The 16,025-nt window shown below is 39.0% G+C and overlaps 1 protein-coding gene across 1 annotated transcript; it reads right to left on the reverse strand.

Annotated features, from left to right (window-relative positions):
* Positions 1-3,987: 3,987 nt before the first annotated feature.
* On the reverse strand, positions 3,988-13,961 carry LOC104225338 (splicing factor U2af large subunit B). Its single transcript, XM_009777112.2, has 13 exons — positions 13,634-13,961; positions 11,786-12,054; positions 11,478-11,585; positions 8,357-8,427; positions 7,582-7,652; positions 7,452-7,496; positions 7,296-7,355; positions 6,198-6,258; positions 6,007-6,119; positions 5,188-5,634; positions 4,949-5,084; positions 4,774-4,841; positions 3,988-4,464 (listed from the first exon to the last, which is right to left on the reverse strand). Exons 1-13 carry the CDS (start codon positions 13,757-13,759, stop codon positions 4,327-4,329), a joined length of 1,713 nt encoding a protein of 570 aa, XP_009775414.1. The 5' UTR covers positions 13,760-13,961; the 3' UTR covers positions 3,988-4,326.
* Between the last annotated feature and the right edge of the window lie 2,064 nt (positions 13,962-16,025).

The raw sequence follows: 16,025 nt of genomic DNA on the forward strand, positions 1-16,025 counted from the left end.
TTTTGAAAATGCTCCGTCCAAACCCATGGCTTGTTCTTCTTTAGCAACTCAGTCAATGGTGCGGCCTTTGCTGAGTATCCACTGATGAACCGACGATAGTAGTTAACAAGGCCAAGGAAGGATCTCAACTCAGTTACCTTTATAGGTGCCTCCCACTCCTGGATAACACGTACCTTAGCCTCGTCCATGCGTAGCTCGCCATTGATAATGACATGGCCCAAGAAGTGCACCTTTGATTGTGCATACTCGCACTTCTCCCTCTTGATGTATAGCTCGTTCTCCCGTAAGACTTGGAAAACCTTCCTTAAGTGCTCCATGTGTTCCTCCAAGGTGTTGATGTAGATGACTATGTCATCTAGGTAGACTACCACGAACTGATCAAGGTAAGGATGAAAAGTATTGTTCATAAGGGTGCAAAATGTGGCCGGTGCATTGGTTAAGCTGAAGTGCATCACCAACCACTCAAAGGCTCCATATCTCGTCACACATGTTATCTTTGGCTCATCCCCTTCCGCAATGCGAACCTGGTAGTAGCCCTTTCGAAGATCCACCTTGTTAAAGTACTTGGCTTGCCCAAGTCTATTGAACAAGTCAGCAATGAGCGGGATCGGGTACTTATTCTTCACTGTAACCTTATTAAGTGCTCGGTAGTCTATGCACAAGCGTAGCGATCCATCCTTCTTCTTCTAGAACAATACTGGTGCGCCGAAAGGTGCCTTTGATGGGCGAATGTGACCAGCATCCAGCAACTATTTCAATTGTTTCTTGAGCTCTTCTAGCTTGGGCGGTGCCATATATGGGGCAAATGCGGGTGGCTTAGCCCCTGGCTCCAACTCAATCTTGTGATCCACCGCTCACCTAGACGGCAAGTGCTTAGGCAACTCCTCGGGCCTGACATCTTTGATTTCCTCAAGCAATTTCTCTATGCAATGCGGCACTATCTCTTGAAAATTCTTGTCTTCCTCTAGACTTGCAATGGTTGCCACGAACGTCGGCTCCCCCTTCTTGATCCCCTTGACAACCTACATAGTTGAGAGTTGTGCTTGGATCTGTCCGTGTGGCATAGTCACTATAGGTACCATGCAAGCTCCTTCTCACTCCATAACCAAGAGACGTTGGAGGTAGGGGTCGATCAAAGTATGACAATGTCTAAAGAACTCTTGCCCCAGTATGATGTCAAAGATATCCATAGCGGTTACGGTAAAGTTTGTCATACTTTTCCAAGTTCCCAATTTGACACCAATTCCATTAGCTACCCCACAAGCATTCTGTACCTCGACATTCATGGTCTTGATGCGAGAGTTGGTTGGAGCAAGCTTCAATTCTAGTCTCTTGGCAGCAGCCTCAGTCACGAAATTATGAGTTGCTCCAGTATCCACCATTGCACTAGCGAGCTTGTTGTTGATGGTGAGATCCACGTACTGATTGCCATTCTCGGTAGGTTGGATAGCTTACTTCGTGACACCACCATATAATCCGATCATATCCAACTGTACGGTTCCCGGACTCTCTCCTTGTGGCTGCTCCTTCCGTTCACGGACCATGGCACTAAGGCTCTTGAGGTCAAGACAATTCCTAAAGCCATATGGCCCTCCGCATATATAGCATCCCTTCTTCTCAGCCTACGCCTTCTTCTCGGCGTAGCCCTCACGGCCACTCGACTTTTTGGAATCTTGAGTCTTGGAGTATTGTTGTTGTATCTCCTTGCCTTTTCCACGGTTTCCCCCACCTTTGACATTGTTAACCTTTGACTCCTTGCCTTTGCCTTTGTCGTACTTGTCATGCCTGAAATCCATCAATGATTCGGCCTCCACTATGGCTTGGTCTATATCCGCAACTTGCCGGCGTTGCAACTCTTGCTTAGCCCAATTTTGCAACCCGTCCATGAAGTGGAACAATAAGTCATCATTGATCAGGTTGAGGATTTGAAGCATAAGGGTAGTGAACTCCTTGACATAGTCATGTATGCTCCATGTTTACTTCAACTCCCTAAGCTTGCGCCTTGCCTTGTACAAAACATTGTTTGGAAAGAACTGTCACTTGAACTCGGCTTTGAACTGGTCCCACGTGTTAATAGTACATAGACCTTTATCTACGTCGGCCATCTTCCTTCTCCACCATAGCATGGCAGTCTCTGAGAGGTACAACACGACAGTGTTGATCTTGGCCTCATTGTCCGTGCCTAAAGTAATTTTCCAAGTGCCAAAGGAAGTTTTCCACTTCTTATGCATCACGAACACCTTTGAACACCGGGGGTTTGGGAGCCTCGATCTTGTTTTCCCTCGTCACCACAACATTGCTGGTTGCCTCGGTCACACCAGCATCGATATGCTCCTCGAGTGACTCCATCTTTGCCTTCATAACATCGATAGTACTCAAAGCCTCCATGAGTCTGCACTCTAAGGCAGTGATGGTTTGCCTTAGTTCCATCTCGGTCTGTGTACGTCCCTCCAAGTCATTTCGGATACTTTCAATCTCTTCAAGAGTGTGCCCCTCAAGAACGCTAAGAGTGTCTTCCACCTTCCCCAAGCATTGGCCAAAGATCTTCATGGCGTCCATCCCTGCGTTCATCTTCATCACCCACTCTTTACCGAGCGAGACGTCCTCGGGCAGGACCTCCACTTCATCCTTACTCGTCTCAACGACAGATGGTTCTTGGGATGTAAGCCCCTCGTTTTGTACAATCTCGGGCGGCACCTCCTAGCTCTTGTTGGTGGTATTCCTCTTTTTGTACGACCGCTCTTACCAGCAGCATCCTGAATGACGTTGGCTTGGGTATTGGCAGCGTTAATTTCTCCGTCGTTCGTCATTCCCTTCCACATTGTCACGTCCTTAGTTGTTAACTAAGTACACGTGCGACACTTGACAACTTGCTCACGACCTTGCACAGCTTGCTCACGTTCTTGCTATGCCAAGTCAGCCTTACTACACTCAAGATCGTTAAGAGAATGGTAGAAAGAACACAAGAGAATTGTTAAAGAAAGTTTTGTATTAGAGAGAACTTGAATTGTTTGCTTGGTGAATTACAAATGAGTGACCCCCTTTATATACTAGTCTCCTAGGGCCTAGTGTGTAAATATTAATTGTTACACAAGTCCTTAGTATCTACAAGATAAGGGCTTTCTCTAGAACTTTCTCCAAACCTAGAAGATTTCAAGAACTTTCCTAGCAAATCTATAGGGATCTAGAATCTTCATAAGGAAATGTCCATACTTCTCTAGAATCTTTCCACAAATGCTAACCTTCCTCCTATGTAATCTTCCACATAGCATTAATATATGCCAAATGATGCCTATGTGGCATGATGACAAGGCGGGTCATCACAAATATCCATCAATATACTAGAACTTGAATATGAACTAAACTAATAGATGGCTTTTTACTCAAAAAGTAGAGGCGGCAAAAGAAGCAGCACTATGAACAATATTGTCTGGAAACATGAAGCACTAAATCACTCTCCATCTTAAGACTTCTATCAGCAGATCCTGGGCATTTATGAGTAGTTGTCACTTTGACAGGCGTCATTTAATTATGAAAAAAGATGCACACATGTTAGCCTTCTCTTTTGTAAGCATCATTTCTCTCCATCTACATTGTGTTTAAAACATAAATATCATGTGTTAAACCTTCTTGTTCTTCTCTTCCTGACTATGTCAACCATAGTAAGCTCAAGTTCTATAAATCTATAACTAAAACCGAGAGAGAATCCAGCAGCATCGACTTGCAACTTTCATTTGTCAAAGAAATCCCAGTAAATATCACGTATAGATAAACATCAGTCAAATATTGAAAGATCCTTGATTATGGCATAACCAATCTCTACTGTAATAGTTGGGCGACCTGCGGGTAATAGGAGCACCTTATAATCCATTGAAACATTCTTTCCAAGACTGATTCTAGACGCTGTAAGCATAAAAAACTAGAAGATTACACTACTATTTCCGTGAAGCGGAATTTTAAAAAAATAAAAAAGGGAAAATAAACAAGTGAAGCAAGAGCATTCAGATTTTCCACTGGAGAAAAATGAAACAGTACGAAGACCTGAGACTTGCATCAATTTTAACACTGTTTGGTCAAGCACAAACGTCCTCACGTTTAAAAACTATAGAACTTAAATTATCTACCATCGGCAACACATAAGTCCAACCTAAATGGATATATAATTCAGAATTAAATGAACACCGTCAAAAGAAAACCAAAAACCAAAAAGAAAACGGAAATGGGCTATACTTCTAGCACTAGTCCAAGAGATTAATTCCTTTAAGCCATCCAAGAGTCCCCATTAGGTAAGACTCGACGAGCACTTATCATAGTGGGCGGGTACAACTAACCATCATAGTCCCCCTCGTAGAACTTGTTTTCTGGATAGAAGACAGCAACAACTTGGTTGCCACCAAATTTTCTTCCATTCAGACTCTGCCTAGCTTTGCTGGCACTGTCGATATCCGCATACTCCAAAAATACCTAAAAGGTACATAAACGATTTAGAAGTTCCACATCCAGAAGTGAAAAACAACATTACCATTGACAAAGAACCAATCCACTTGGACCCTTCTTTCAATTGGCTGAAATCAGTCGTCATATGAGGAAGTAATAACTAGTCACAGCGAAAAGCCACTTGACAGAAATTACAAGCCATTTTTGTCATAGCAAAGATGATTAGATCTAGGTTGTATCACACTATCACTTCTCTTGTAACAAATACAGGATCACTACTAACAACTTATAAACTTTAAATGATCCACGCTAAGAAATCTGCATGTATATTTTTACCTTTCCAACCCCTGGTGTGGGCTTGCCATTAGGACTTGGACGTGGAATAACAACATTCACCAGAGATCCTGCAGAATATATGTCAAAGTGGAAGTTGTTAACAGTATTGCTGCCAAACATTAAGCCATATGCTTAGCACAACAAGGAGAAAAGATCATCTTATCTAAATACCCACCAAATTTCCCACATTCAGTTCTCATGTCTTCCAAAATATCTTGATAGTCCTCATCGTCGTTGAGCTCATCTGCACTAACGACTTCTGTTAAGCTCAGGACCTTTGTGGCTAATGTAGCAGGTTGTAACATGAGTCTCTGCGAAAGAACACATATTAAGGGGTGAGCAGCCAAGTCCTTGTGTAAGAAATCAAATCCTAAGGGATGGAGAATTGAACTAGAAAGCACAGAAATGGCTCACCTGCAAAGCTATCTGCTGTTGTGCATGTAACAATACACTCTCTTGCTCCGGTTTAGGTTGTGTTGTACCCTGGTTAGCACGCCTAACAGTAAGGGTTTTATCACCCATCTTAATACCATTAAGAGCTGCACAAGCAATATCAGTAACCGAGACATCCTGATAGACACAGAAGGCATATCCTTTTGAGTTCCCAGTTTCTCTATCTTTGACCAAATCAAATCCTCTAAGTGGACCAAAAGACTCTAACAGCTCTCTAATCTGAGCTTCTGTGAAATAGTAGGGCAAACCACCAACAAAAATACGATCAGGACCTTCCAGCCCTCCAGCAGAACCTGGGCTCAATCCAACAGCTGCCAGGTTGAGGTTTGGGTTTGGTTGGCTAGGACCAAGAGTAGCAGCCAGAGAAGGATTGTAATCACTCGGTCTTCTGACCTTACAGGGTGCGCCCTGGACAAAAAATGTGTGCACAGAGCAGTCAGTTGAAGGTAACAACATATACTTGATGTTGGATAAAGAATTATTCAGTAACATCTGATAAGCTCCAATAACGATAAATAAATGACTAACCAACAAACAAAAGAGAAAGAAACAGGTTTGAGGATATCAGCTCTTATAACAGGAAGGGGATGAAAGATGTTGCTTCCAAAATTTTCTTCGACTAAACAAGACTCAAGGGATAGAGAATAGTTGCATGTCCCTAAAACTATAAGTTTCTACACCCTTGCTTTCTCCCAAATGGATAAACCACCTACACCAGAGGTCAAAGGTCTATCTTCTTTAAATCATAACTAGTTGATCAGCTATTACACATTCAGGTACCTCAAATATGATGCCGTCCAATGCCATGGCATTACTAGCTTCCTCTACTGATCTCATTTCAACAAAAGCAAACTTCTTTTCATAGTTTATATAGACATTGACAACAGCATCCCCTGAAAATTTTCATTAATACTCTGAGCATCTGAAAGGTAAATTTAGTTGTACCAAAGGAGAACAAATTTTAAACTAACCTGGACCAGCTGTGTTTCCTCCAATTGCAGACATAACATGACTAAAGAAGGTCGCAACAGACTGTATGAGAATCAGTGTGTCAAGACAAACAAGAGGTATGTCAGAGAGCAATGTTAGAGATGGGTCATAGAAAATCAGCTTTAACCATGCGGTAAAAAAGGGAAAACTACATGCAGATTTTCTCTTAACAGATAGTGACTTCAAGGGATATCTTCAAAAAAAATATCAGCTATTTGACATTAGAAATAATAACAACGGCACATGGAATGAGGTTGGTTCTGTGAGATTTTACTATAAATTATTAATTCTTTAAACATAGACTTGAATAGTACTTTGAGCACCATTCAGAAAATCATCACTACCATATTTGCAGAGAGAGTAATAGTAAAATAAGTGAAATGACTAAGAAAGATTTTCACGGCGGTGACATTAAGAAAGGTGAGCCGAGGGTCTATTAGAAACAACCTATCTATCCTCACAAGGTAGGGGTAAGGTCTGCGTTCACACTACCCTCCCCAGACCCCATACTGGGTATGTTGTTGACAGTAAGAAAGGTACTACTACTGATGTCATACTATGTTGACAGTAAATCAGATGTAACTAAGTTATACTGATCGAAAAAACGGCATAACAAAGTTTACCTCCACAAAATGTAAGAAGTACTAAACCACATTAAAAAGGAACTAAGTAACTTCCCTAATTTGAGTAGCCAAATTTTAAACAACCCAAGTCAAGTCACAAGAAATTCCAAATTTGGACCAAAGTGACTCCAACCCCATAATATGTCTCATATTTGAAGGCGAAAAAAGGTGAATAACTCAAACACAACTAAAACCAAAAGGGCAGCCTGGTGCACAAAGCATTTCGTGCTCGTGCAGGGTCTGGGGAAGGGCCGCACCCTAATTGGTGTGATGTAGGCAACCTAACCTGATATACAAGCATCAATGGCTAATTCCACAGGTCGAGCTTACAAGTTAACTACTATGCAATAAATACAGGAGAGAGTGTTCATCTAGTTTGTTTCAACAAATAAACATTATATGGAAAATGTCAAAAAGACCTAGTTCTTCATGAGATTGGTGAGGGTGGTCTAATACCTGTTCATTTGCATGAGCGGGTAGTCCACCAACATAAACTCGCCGAGCATGCCTGGTAGCCTGATAACAGAACAAGTTAGGAAATACTTAAGGTTAAAAAAGAGGAACTCATAAGCACCGTGAGCTTGAAAAGGAAATTACTAACACATTACAAACCTGCTGTGTCATTGCCTGGATTGGCATAACAGGAAGAGCTCCAAACTACCACAACCAACAGGGAACAAACAAATGAGAATCTTGATAAAAACATTGAATCCACACAACTGAAAGGGAGTGCTGACAGTACCTGGCCCGATGCTAAAGGAAACATGTTAGGAAACATTCCAGGAATTGGTGGGTTGGTCCCAGGAACTTGACCTGCAGAGGTAACCAAGCTACAGTTGAAAATGACATCATGACATATACTTTAAACGATACGAGAGTGAGTATTTACATTTCCCTTTTAAAATGATTTTGAAAGAATAAATGAATTCTGTACTAAGAAATCTAAGACAGTGTATTCAGAAAATATTTGTAACTACCAAACAGGCAATTCCTGGATGAAGATGAACAAGACCTGTATTGGTTCTTCCTTGTACATAAAAGCTACAGAAGTCGGCTCACACCCATTGTCAGCACAGTGGGGCAAGTAGCCCAACATTGCCTTCTTAGAACATAAGACAAGACATACAAAACAAACAAACAAACACCAAACACAACAAGAAACCAAAAACCCTCAGTTTCGGAATTACTTCACCAAGTAAACAATAAATAAAAAACAAAACAGCCAATCTACTCCATGACTCAATACCAATATAGGTGGAAGTTAAAGAACCAAAAAGCTTACCAAAACGTAACCATGTATTTTGATATGAACTTCCACACTATTGCAAAGAAAAATGTGGCAGTTATCAATATAATATCAGCTGCTATGTTGCTCGGACTCTCCAAAAGTGTTGCCACACCCGTGTCGGATCCTCCAAAAATGCACTAAATTTGGAGGATCCGACATGCACCCAACAACATTTTTGAAGAGTCTGAGCAATATAGATCAGCTGTAACCTTAATGATGAAACAAGTACCTGCAGCAGCAGTAATGCCAGGTAACATTGCAGAGGTAGGAGGTGCCATATCAAAACCACTGATCCTTTTGCTGAAAAAATACAACATTAATAATAGCAATGAAGTGACAAAAACCTGACTGCTAATAAACATTTAATGATCCACATAACATTGGCCACCCAATTAGCTCTTGGGACATGTACAAGAAAAAAATTAAAAAAAAAAAAAAAAAAGAGTATAGCACAAGGCAAAACTTGCTCATTAACAGAGTCAATAGAGGAACAAGGAAAAAGTACGATTATGATTTTCTTGTGTTTCAGTAGATAAACACCACAAGATCCCACCATTATAATGTGGACATGACAGGACAAGAACAAGAGGGAGTACAGGGCTCCAAGCACGGAAAGGAGAAAGAACTACTGCAACTTCGCAAGTATCATCCCAATATCTCAAGTTATAACCCTTCAACCCCAGATTAATAGAATAAATTTGAAATGTTTCAGAAATAGCAGCGTGTATTACAACTTACAAGACACTTAGCAGTTCCAAATACATTCTAAAGGTAGTTTTGTGTACAATATATCGAAAGCATGTCATTTGACCTAAAATAAAGGTCAAGAGATCAATCGATGCAGGCTGTGAGAGTAAGATTTAACTTTTTTACAAAGCTACCGAACAGGTGGTTTCTCTGTTGAACACGTCCGGTTGATATATGCTATGACCATCAAATACTGTAATATGAATATGCTAGTCCTTCAAAGAATTACAAGTCCTCAGTGTGATTTATGACACTACTATCCAACTCTCCAAGAAACAAAAATATTCTTGAGAGGGAGGCAAATCATGGATGCAGCTTTAATAGCTAATGTTGTCTAGATACTAGGCTAAGAGAGAGATACCAGGTATAATGTGCAACCTTGATATTCAGAAGGCGTACAATCATGTGAACTGCAAATTATTGCTGAAGGTCCTTAAAGATTTAGGTTTTGGCAGGAAGTGGCTGAATTGGATTTGGCATTGTATCAGCACGGCCAGGTTCTCTGTACTTATAAATGGATCACCACAGGGTTTCTTCGCTTCCCGATGAGGCCTTAGATAAGGAGATCCAATTTCTCCTTTCTTATTCTTGTTGGTAATGGAAGGACTTAGTAATATGATCAATGAAATGCATACAGGATCAGGGCCTCTCTATATTTCACTTCTTCTCTATGCTGATAATTCCCTTATTTTTTGTGAGCCAGAGGTGAATCAATTGGGATATTTGAGACTGATTCTATGTGTGTTTGAAGGGGTTTCAGGACTTCATGACAACTGGAACAAGAGCAGAATAATTCCAGCGAACACAGTTCAAGATTTGCGCAGTGTCGTTGCAGTTTTAAGGTGCCGAACAGAGTTTCTTCCTTCAAGTTACCTGGGATTGCCTCTGCCAGCAAAAGCAAATCTGAATTTATCTGGCAAGGAGTGGTGGATAGATGTGAAAAAAAAAATTGGCTAACTTGAAGAGACAATACCTTTCTTTGGGGGTATATTAATACTATTAATTAACAACATATTGGATTCAATTCCAACATATACTATGTCCTTACTCATGTCATCCAAAGTGGAGAAGAAAACAGACAAGCTAAGAAGGGAATTTTATGCCAAGGCAATAAAGAAAACAAAGGGATTAATCTTGTCAAATGGAGCACTGTCCCTGCAACAAAGGAACAAGGAGTTTTGGGCATAAAGAACTTAAGGATACAAAACAGAAACCTTTTAATGAAGTGGCTTTGGAGATTTAGTGCAGAAGCCGACACCTTGTGGAGGAGAGCAATAGCAGAGAAACTTGGTTTTCTGAATGTATGTTGCACCAAGAGAGGTCCCTCTTCACAAGGAATTAGTATCTGGATGAACATAGGGTCCTCATGGCATGTTTTCTCACAGCATATTGATTTCAAGATAGGTAATGGAAGGAAGATTTCCTTTTGGCAAGAAAATGGTTGGGGCATCTACCTCTCAGAGAACTTTTCCCTGTAATATACTGGTTGATACTAGACAAAGAATTCACAGTAGCACAATGTTGGGAAGACAATAGCTGGAATATAAAATTCAGAAGATACATAAACGATTGGGAGCTAAATGAGGTTGCCAAATTCTTCAGTATACTACCTACTTCTGTAAGCTTAATCAGTAATGAAGACTGTTTGATACGGAGAGGCCACAACAAAGGGGTTTATTCTGTCAAGATATGTTACAACATATTCGTGAAAGAAGTAAATCAGTTTCTTATTGGTCCCTGGAAACAAATCAGGAAATCAAAAGCTCCCACGAAAGTTAGTTGTTTTGAATGGTTGGTGGCTAAGAAGGCTTGTTTAACTCAGGACAATTTATAAAGAAGGGGATTCCAAATATTTAACAGATGCTATATGTGTAAAGAGGAGGCAGAAACTATCAATCATCTATTCTTACACTGCAGAGCTGCCACACAGTTGTGGCAATTATTTTTAAACATTTGGGGAATTAAATGGGTGATGCCAAGCACTACTGCTGAGTTACTGTCATGCTGGAGTAGAAAGGGACTGTCAAAGCAAATGAAGAAGGATTGGAATACAATACCAGCAGCTATATGGTGGTGCACATGGAAAGAGAGTAATAGGAGATGCTTTGAAGGACAGGAAAAGTCATTCTTGAAGATCAAATCAGACTGCATTTTGTTGATATCTTTTTGGCGTAAGTAGGATTGGATAGATGGTAGTGAAACCCTGCTAGAATTCATAGATCTTTTGTATTGAGACACATGGTTTTCTTTTTCCTTTTTATTTTTTTATTTTCTGGGATGTAACCACAGTACTCTCTTAGTGCTGATTTTTTTTATATCTATAATACCTTATCATTTCTCAACAAAAATAGCAAAATCCCCCTATGGCATTTTAGTGCACTTCTATTTAAAAATTGGATAATTGTCATTTCGTTCCAGCCTATCAAAGAGTCCGATTTAATTTTGACAAAATTTCCAGTAAATTAGTATTTATATAAGGTAGAGCCAACTACAAACAGAAGATCAAATAGCAAAAACCAGTCTTAAATGAATACCAGGATTTACAAAGAGAGAATATAACATGGAAATGCTCCAGTTAGAAGGCATATGAGCAAACAGCTAACCTCTTGGATCGAGAACGCGATCGAGACCTTGATCTGTGCTCAGATCTACCCCTTGAGCGAGACCTGTGTTTATGCCGACTCTCTCTATCTTTGTCATGTTCTCTTTGCCTTAAAGCACAATCATATGAATATATTACAAACTCAAAATGAAGCATGTTTCCACTACCACTCAACAACGATTTGAAAATTTCAAGATCATAAAACATGATCCTCAAGTCTAAATCCAACTCATAACAGTAACATAAAGCCAAATTAAAATCACATAAACAATATAAATACGTAACATTGGAAAGTGCTATAGCTCTTACTGGTCATAATCTCGAGTTCGGTGACGATCATCATCATCTCTATCTCTGGTCCTTTCCTTCTCCCTTCTGTCGCTCCGATCCCTATGGCGGTCTCTGTGATGACGATCACGGTCCTTCTCCCTCTCTCTATCCCTGTCCCTGTCCCTACCCCTGTCCCGGTCTCTGCCTCTATCCCTATCCTTGTCCCGGTCCTTATCACGCCCTCTCTCCCTATCCTTTTCCCTGCTTCTTGATGAATCCCTATCTTTTTCGTTCTCACGAGAACTATGCTGGAAGAGGGACACAAATAAATAAATAAATAAATAAAATAAGCAAGGGAACTAGAAAACTAGACATACACATACAAAACTAAGGATGGCAAAGGAATTATATTGTTGGTCAAATCATAATAGTTAAGATTGAAACTAAGCAGATGAAAGAAGGCAAACGACTAGAGCACCCAAAACTAATACTCCCTCCGGTCCACAATAAGTGACCAGTTTCCTTTTAGCACGCCCATTAAGAAAATGCTACATCCTATACAAAAATACCTAGTATGACTAAACTACCCTTATTAAATATTGGTCACATAGTTATAGTGAGGAGTGAGAAAACTTTTTAGGGATATGCACATAAGGGTAAAAGAGTAAAAACAAATTGTATTTTTTCTTGATTACCTAAATGGACACTTATTTTGAACCAAAATGAAAAAGTAAACTGGTCACTTATTGTGAACCGGAGGGAGTACTAAGAAAAGTATACTGATTAAGCCCCGGTCAATTCATTGGAAAATGTTCAAAAACCCAAAGACATTCCTTTTGGGTGCTTAGTTTTCACATATCGGAACTGCATATGCATAGAGTCCACCAATCTGCTTGTACAATAATGGTTTTCACACAGAAATCATTTCTGCTTAATACATGAATCATACTCGGGGTCAACCCAAGAACTCTATCCCTGCAGGGATGGAGCGACAAGTTGTTCTGAGAATTCAAGAGATCCGTGACACGAGCTGTTCATCACTATGACAGGTATCAAGAGGAAGTGCAAGTATGCAGCTGCTGCGTTCTCTCTCTGTTCTTCTTTTTTTATCAGAGGGGCTTACCCAGAATATTCATGAATCACATCCCATCAAGCAGATAGCAGCTTCAATATACCAGCCTAGAATACTTAAATCCTTACTATTAGAACGATCCACACAGTAAAAGAAGCAATACTCATAAATGACCTCATAAAAAAAATCATTATGAACACATAAACAAAATCAATGCACCAAAGCCGCAAAATCAGACTTTTAAGATACAGCCTCTTCAATTTTTATTTTTTTATTTTTTTTTGGGGTGGGGGGGTGGGGGGTGGGGGGGTTACCAGCTTGCCTCAACTAATCTACCATCAACCTGCTATCTTCCATCTTCCACAGGCACAAGTATAGGAAAACTTGCCCTCGGCCAGCTTGCCTCGACTAATATACCAGGCAACCGGCAGTTTCCAGGTTATTTCCTCAACCACTTTCTCTCTTTTTGATGACAGTGGTGTTTGGGCTAGCACGCGTGCACCTCCACTATTTCACCTGGTACCTGCTACCTCCCACCAGCTGCAGGTACCGGGCAACTTGCCAAGTCTTATGCACATGAGAAGAAATCACCTAGTGCTTTTTGTCTCTCATATTTGAACCTGAAACCTCATGGTTCTTCCCTCACTTCATTGACCAATAAGCCACACCCTTGGGTGCTCAACTACTTTATCTCTTAAATAGCTCGAATTGAAGAAGAAGAAGAAGAAAACGCGAAAAAACACATGCTAGGTATGAATTTATGATATGAAAAAAGAGGATCATCAAAGAGAGAGAGAGAGAGAAGTTAGTAGTACCTGAGACTTGGAGTCGGTGTAATCGTCCGGGGTAGGGCCATGGCCATGGCTGCTTCTGGATTTGGGAGGCGGAGAAGAGCCGGCGTAATTGTCTATGTCTTCTCCATTGCCTTCATAGTCCGGCATCTCTTGAGTGGAATTCTTAGTCCAGCTTTGTGCAATCTTCTTCGAGTCAATTGAACGTTTGCTTATCTTCTTCGCCTTCCGATCTTTTACGTTAGAAGGAGCTGAGTTCAGTTCTCACTGAAAATTAGGGCTCATAAACGGTTGCACCGATCTTTTCAATTTTAAGCGTGTACTTGGGAGTGCAGAGAGGGTGAGTGAGACGTTTAGTAAAAAGGGTACAACTGTAAACTCATCGCTTCACCCCCAATCCCTTTAACAGCTTGTTTGGATTGTGATGTGTGGTTTGGTAATGTACACCACGCTTTGGCCATACATTTTGCCAAAATAAATTTGTGTTTTATTTGCCTAACACATATTTGGTCATAAATTTTGTCTGCATTTTGGCAAAAATTCCAAATTTCAAATCCTAAAACCAACTCAATAGCTGGTTTTGGTCCAAAATATCACTATAATATTTTTAAAAAATTGCCCCAAACTTTTATTTTTTTATAAAAAAGTCCACCATTTATTATTTTGTAACAATGTTGCTTCGACTTCTCGGTCATCTGATAGTGTATCATGTAATTCATTATAAAATTGATAATTTTGTACCAAATTTATTTATGTTCGGAACTATGATTTGCGATAATATAATAAATGTTTTTGATAATGGTATTGTTGGGTATTTTTGATAGTTTTATAACTTGTGGGTAAAGTCATGTTTCATGTTTATCCAAAATAATTTGAGAAAATGTTTTGAAAACTGATGTCCAAACACATTTTCATCTTCAAACCAAACTTCATCCAAATCAGATTTTCCAAAACAAATTTGGGAATCTATGGCCAAACGCTAGCATAATATTTGGATAAATTGTATCGTTTATTGTGGTATATTGATATCGCGCACCAACAAAATGAAGGATAAACTTAGGGAGTAAAATTATTATATATAAAAGGGTAAGGATAAAATATAATTATTTAATTATAAGAAATAGCAAAATAAGATAAAAAGGTAAAGTAACGATTCCACCACACCAAATTTGTCATTTCATAAAGTGTCACTTTTCATCGCTTCGTAATGATAGATTTAAAAATATGATATAATAAAATCTAAGTAACAATCAAAACAAATATTGTATTTAAAGTAACAGTACGATACAATACAATAGGTAACAACCATCCAAACAAGTTATAAGTCTCATATCCATACCCCTATGAATAATTTTTTTTTAGAGAAATGGTCTACTTCAATTTTTGTTTACTATAGTTACCCAAATTTCAATTTGTGTATTTTTTATTGGACGCGAAATTTTAAAAAGTTTTTTTTTAAAATTGTCATTATAAATGTCATAACATTATATGACATGCACGTCATAGGTTTGAACCTTTCTAAAGATAAAGCATGATATTTACGTGAAAAGGAATAAAAAGACATACCCATTATCCGCCGAAATTTAAACGATAAACTATTGGCTTTGCATTTTTAGGTATCTGGAGCTTGTGTTTTTAAAATGTGCTATAATATTTTTATATATACAAGCTTGTTATTAATGATATCCCAAGAATTTCAAATTAAATTATTTTTAAATTTTTTAAAAATACCTTTTTTTAAGTAGACTTATAAAAAAAAGGAATATCACTCTTTTAATCGAATGGAATAGGTAATACCATACAGGAGAGCTCTAAGGGTCTTTTTGAAATCACAAAATCATTAAAATTATAAGGTGCATTGTGCTTCAACTTATGCATATTATTATTATTATTAGAAAAAGAGTTTTTGGGGCGAGTTAAGTAATTTGTAAAGTTTGGATTACACATAGAAACATAATGGCATGCCCACACTTAAAGTAAAAGTCACGACAAACTACATATATCAGCCATTAGAGGTATGACTTATGAGTAAATTTTGATCTGTTTGGCTAAGCTTTCATAATCTGCTCATATTGAATTTTATTTTTTTTGTTTTCAAAAGTATTTTTCAAAAAATACTTTTGAAAATAGCAATTTATGTTTAACTAATCAACTTGAAAAGTGCTTTTGTCAATATTAGGCATGAATTTGGAGTTAGGCAAGCTTTCTGATCACGTCCAAATGCACGCCTTTAAAGAGGTATGACACGATCGTTTGCAATAATAAAACCAAACGAAGAGTCGGGGTCGAATCCGCAGGGAGCTAAGATGGGAGCTAGGAGTATATATTCGGAATGAGCAAGTGAAGTATCTAGATTGCACTTCCACAATAGGGTTTTTATTTCTATATCTAATATTACTCTAAAGAATGCAAATGA

The sequence above is a fragment of the Nicotiana sylvestris genome, chromosome 2 (genome assembly GCF_000393655.2).
Source record: "Nicotiana sylvestris chromosome 2, ASM39365v2, whole genome shotgun sequence".
NCBI classification, from domain to species: domain Eukaryota; kingdom Viridiplantae; phylum Streptophyta; class Magnoliopsida; order Solanales; family Solanaceae; genus Nicotiana; species Nicotiana sylvestris.

Bases quoted from the DNA above. Each gene is read 5' to 3' on its own strand.
- LOC104225338 (XM_009777112.2), bottom strand. From the start codon at position 13,759: ATGCCGGACTATGAAGGCAATGGAGAAGACATAGACAATTACGCCGGC. The intron at 6,259-7,295 runs GTATTAGACCAC...ATTCTCATACAG, and splicing joins CCGCTCATGCAAATGAACAG to TCTGTTGCGACCTTCTTTAG. The intron at 6,120-6,197 runs GTTAGTTTAAAA...GAAAATTTTCAG, and splicing joins AGGAAACACAGCTGGTCCAG to GGGATGCTGTTGTCAATGTC.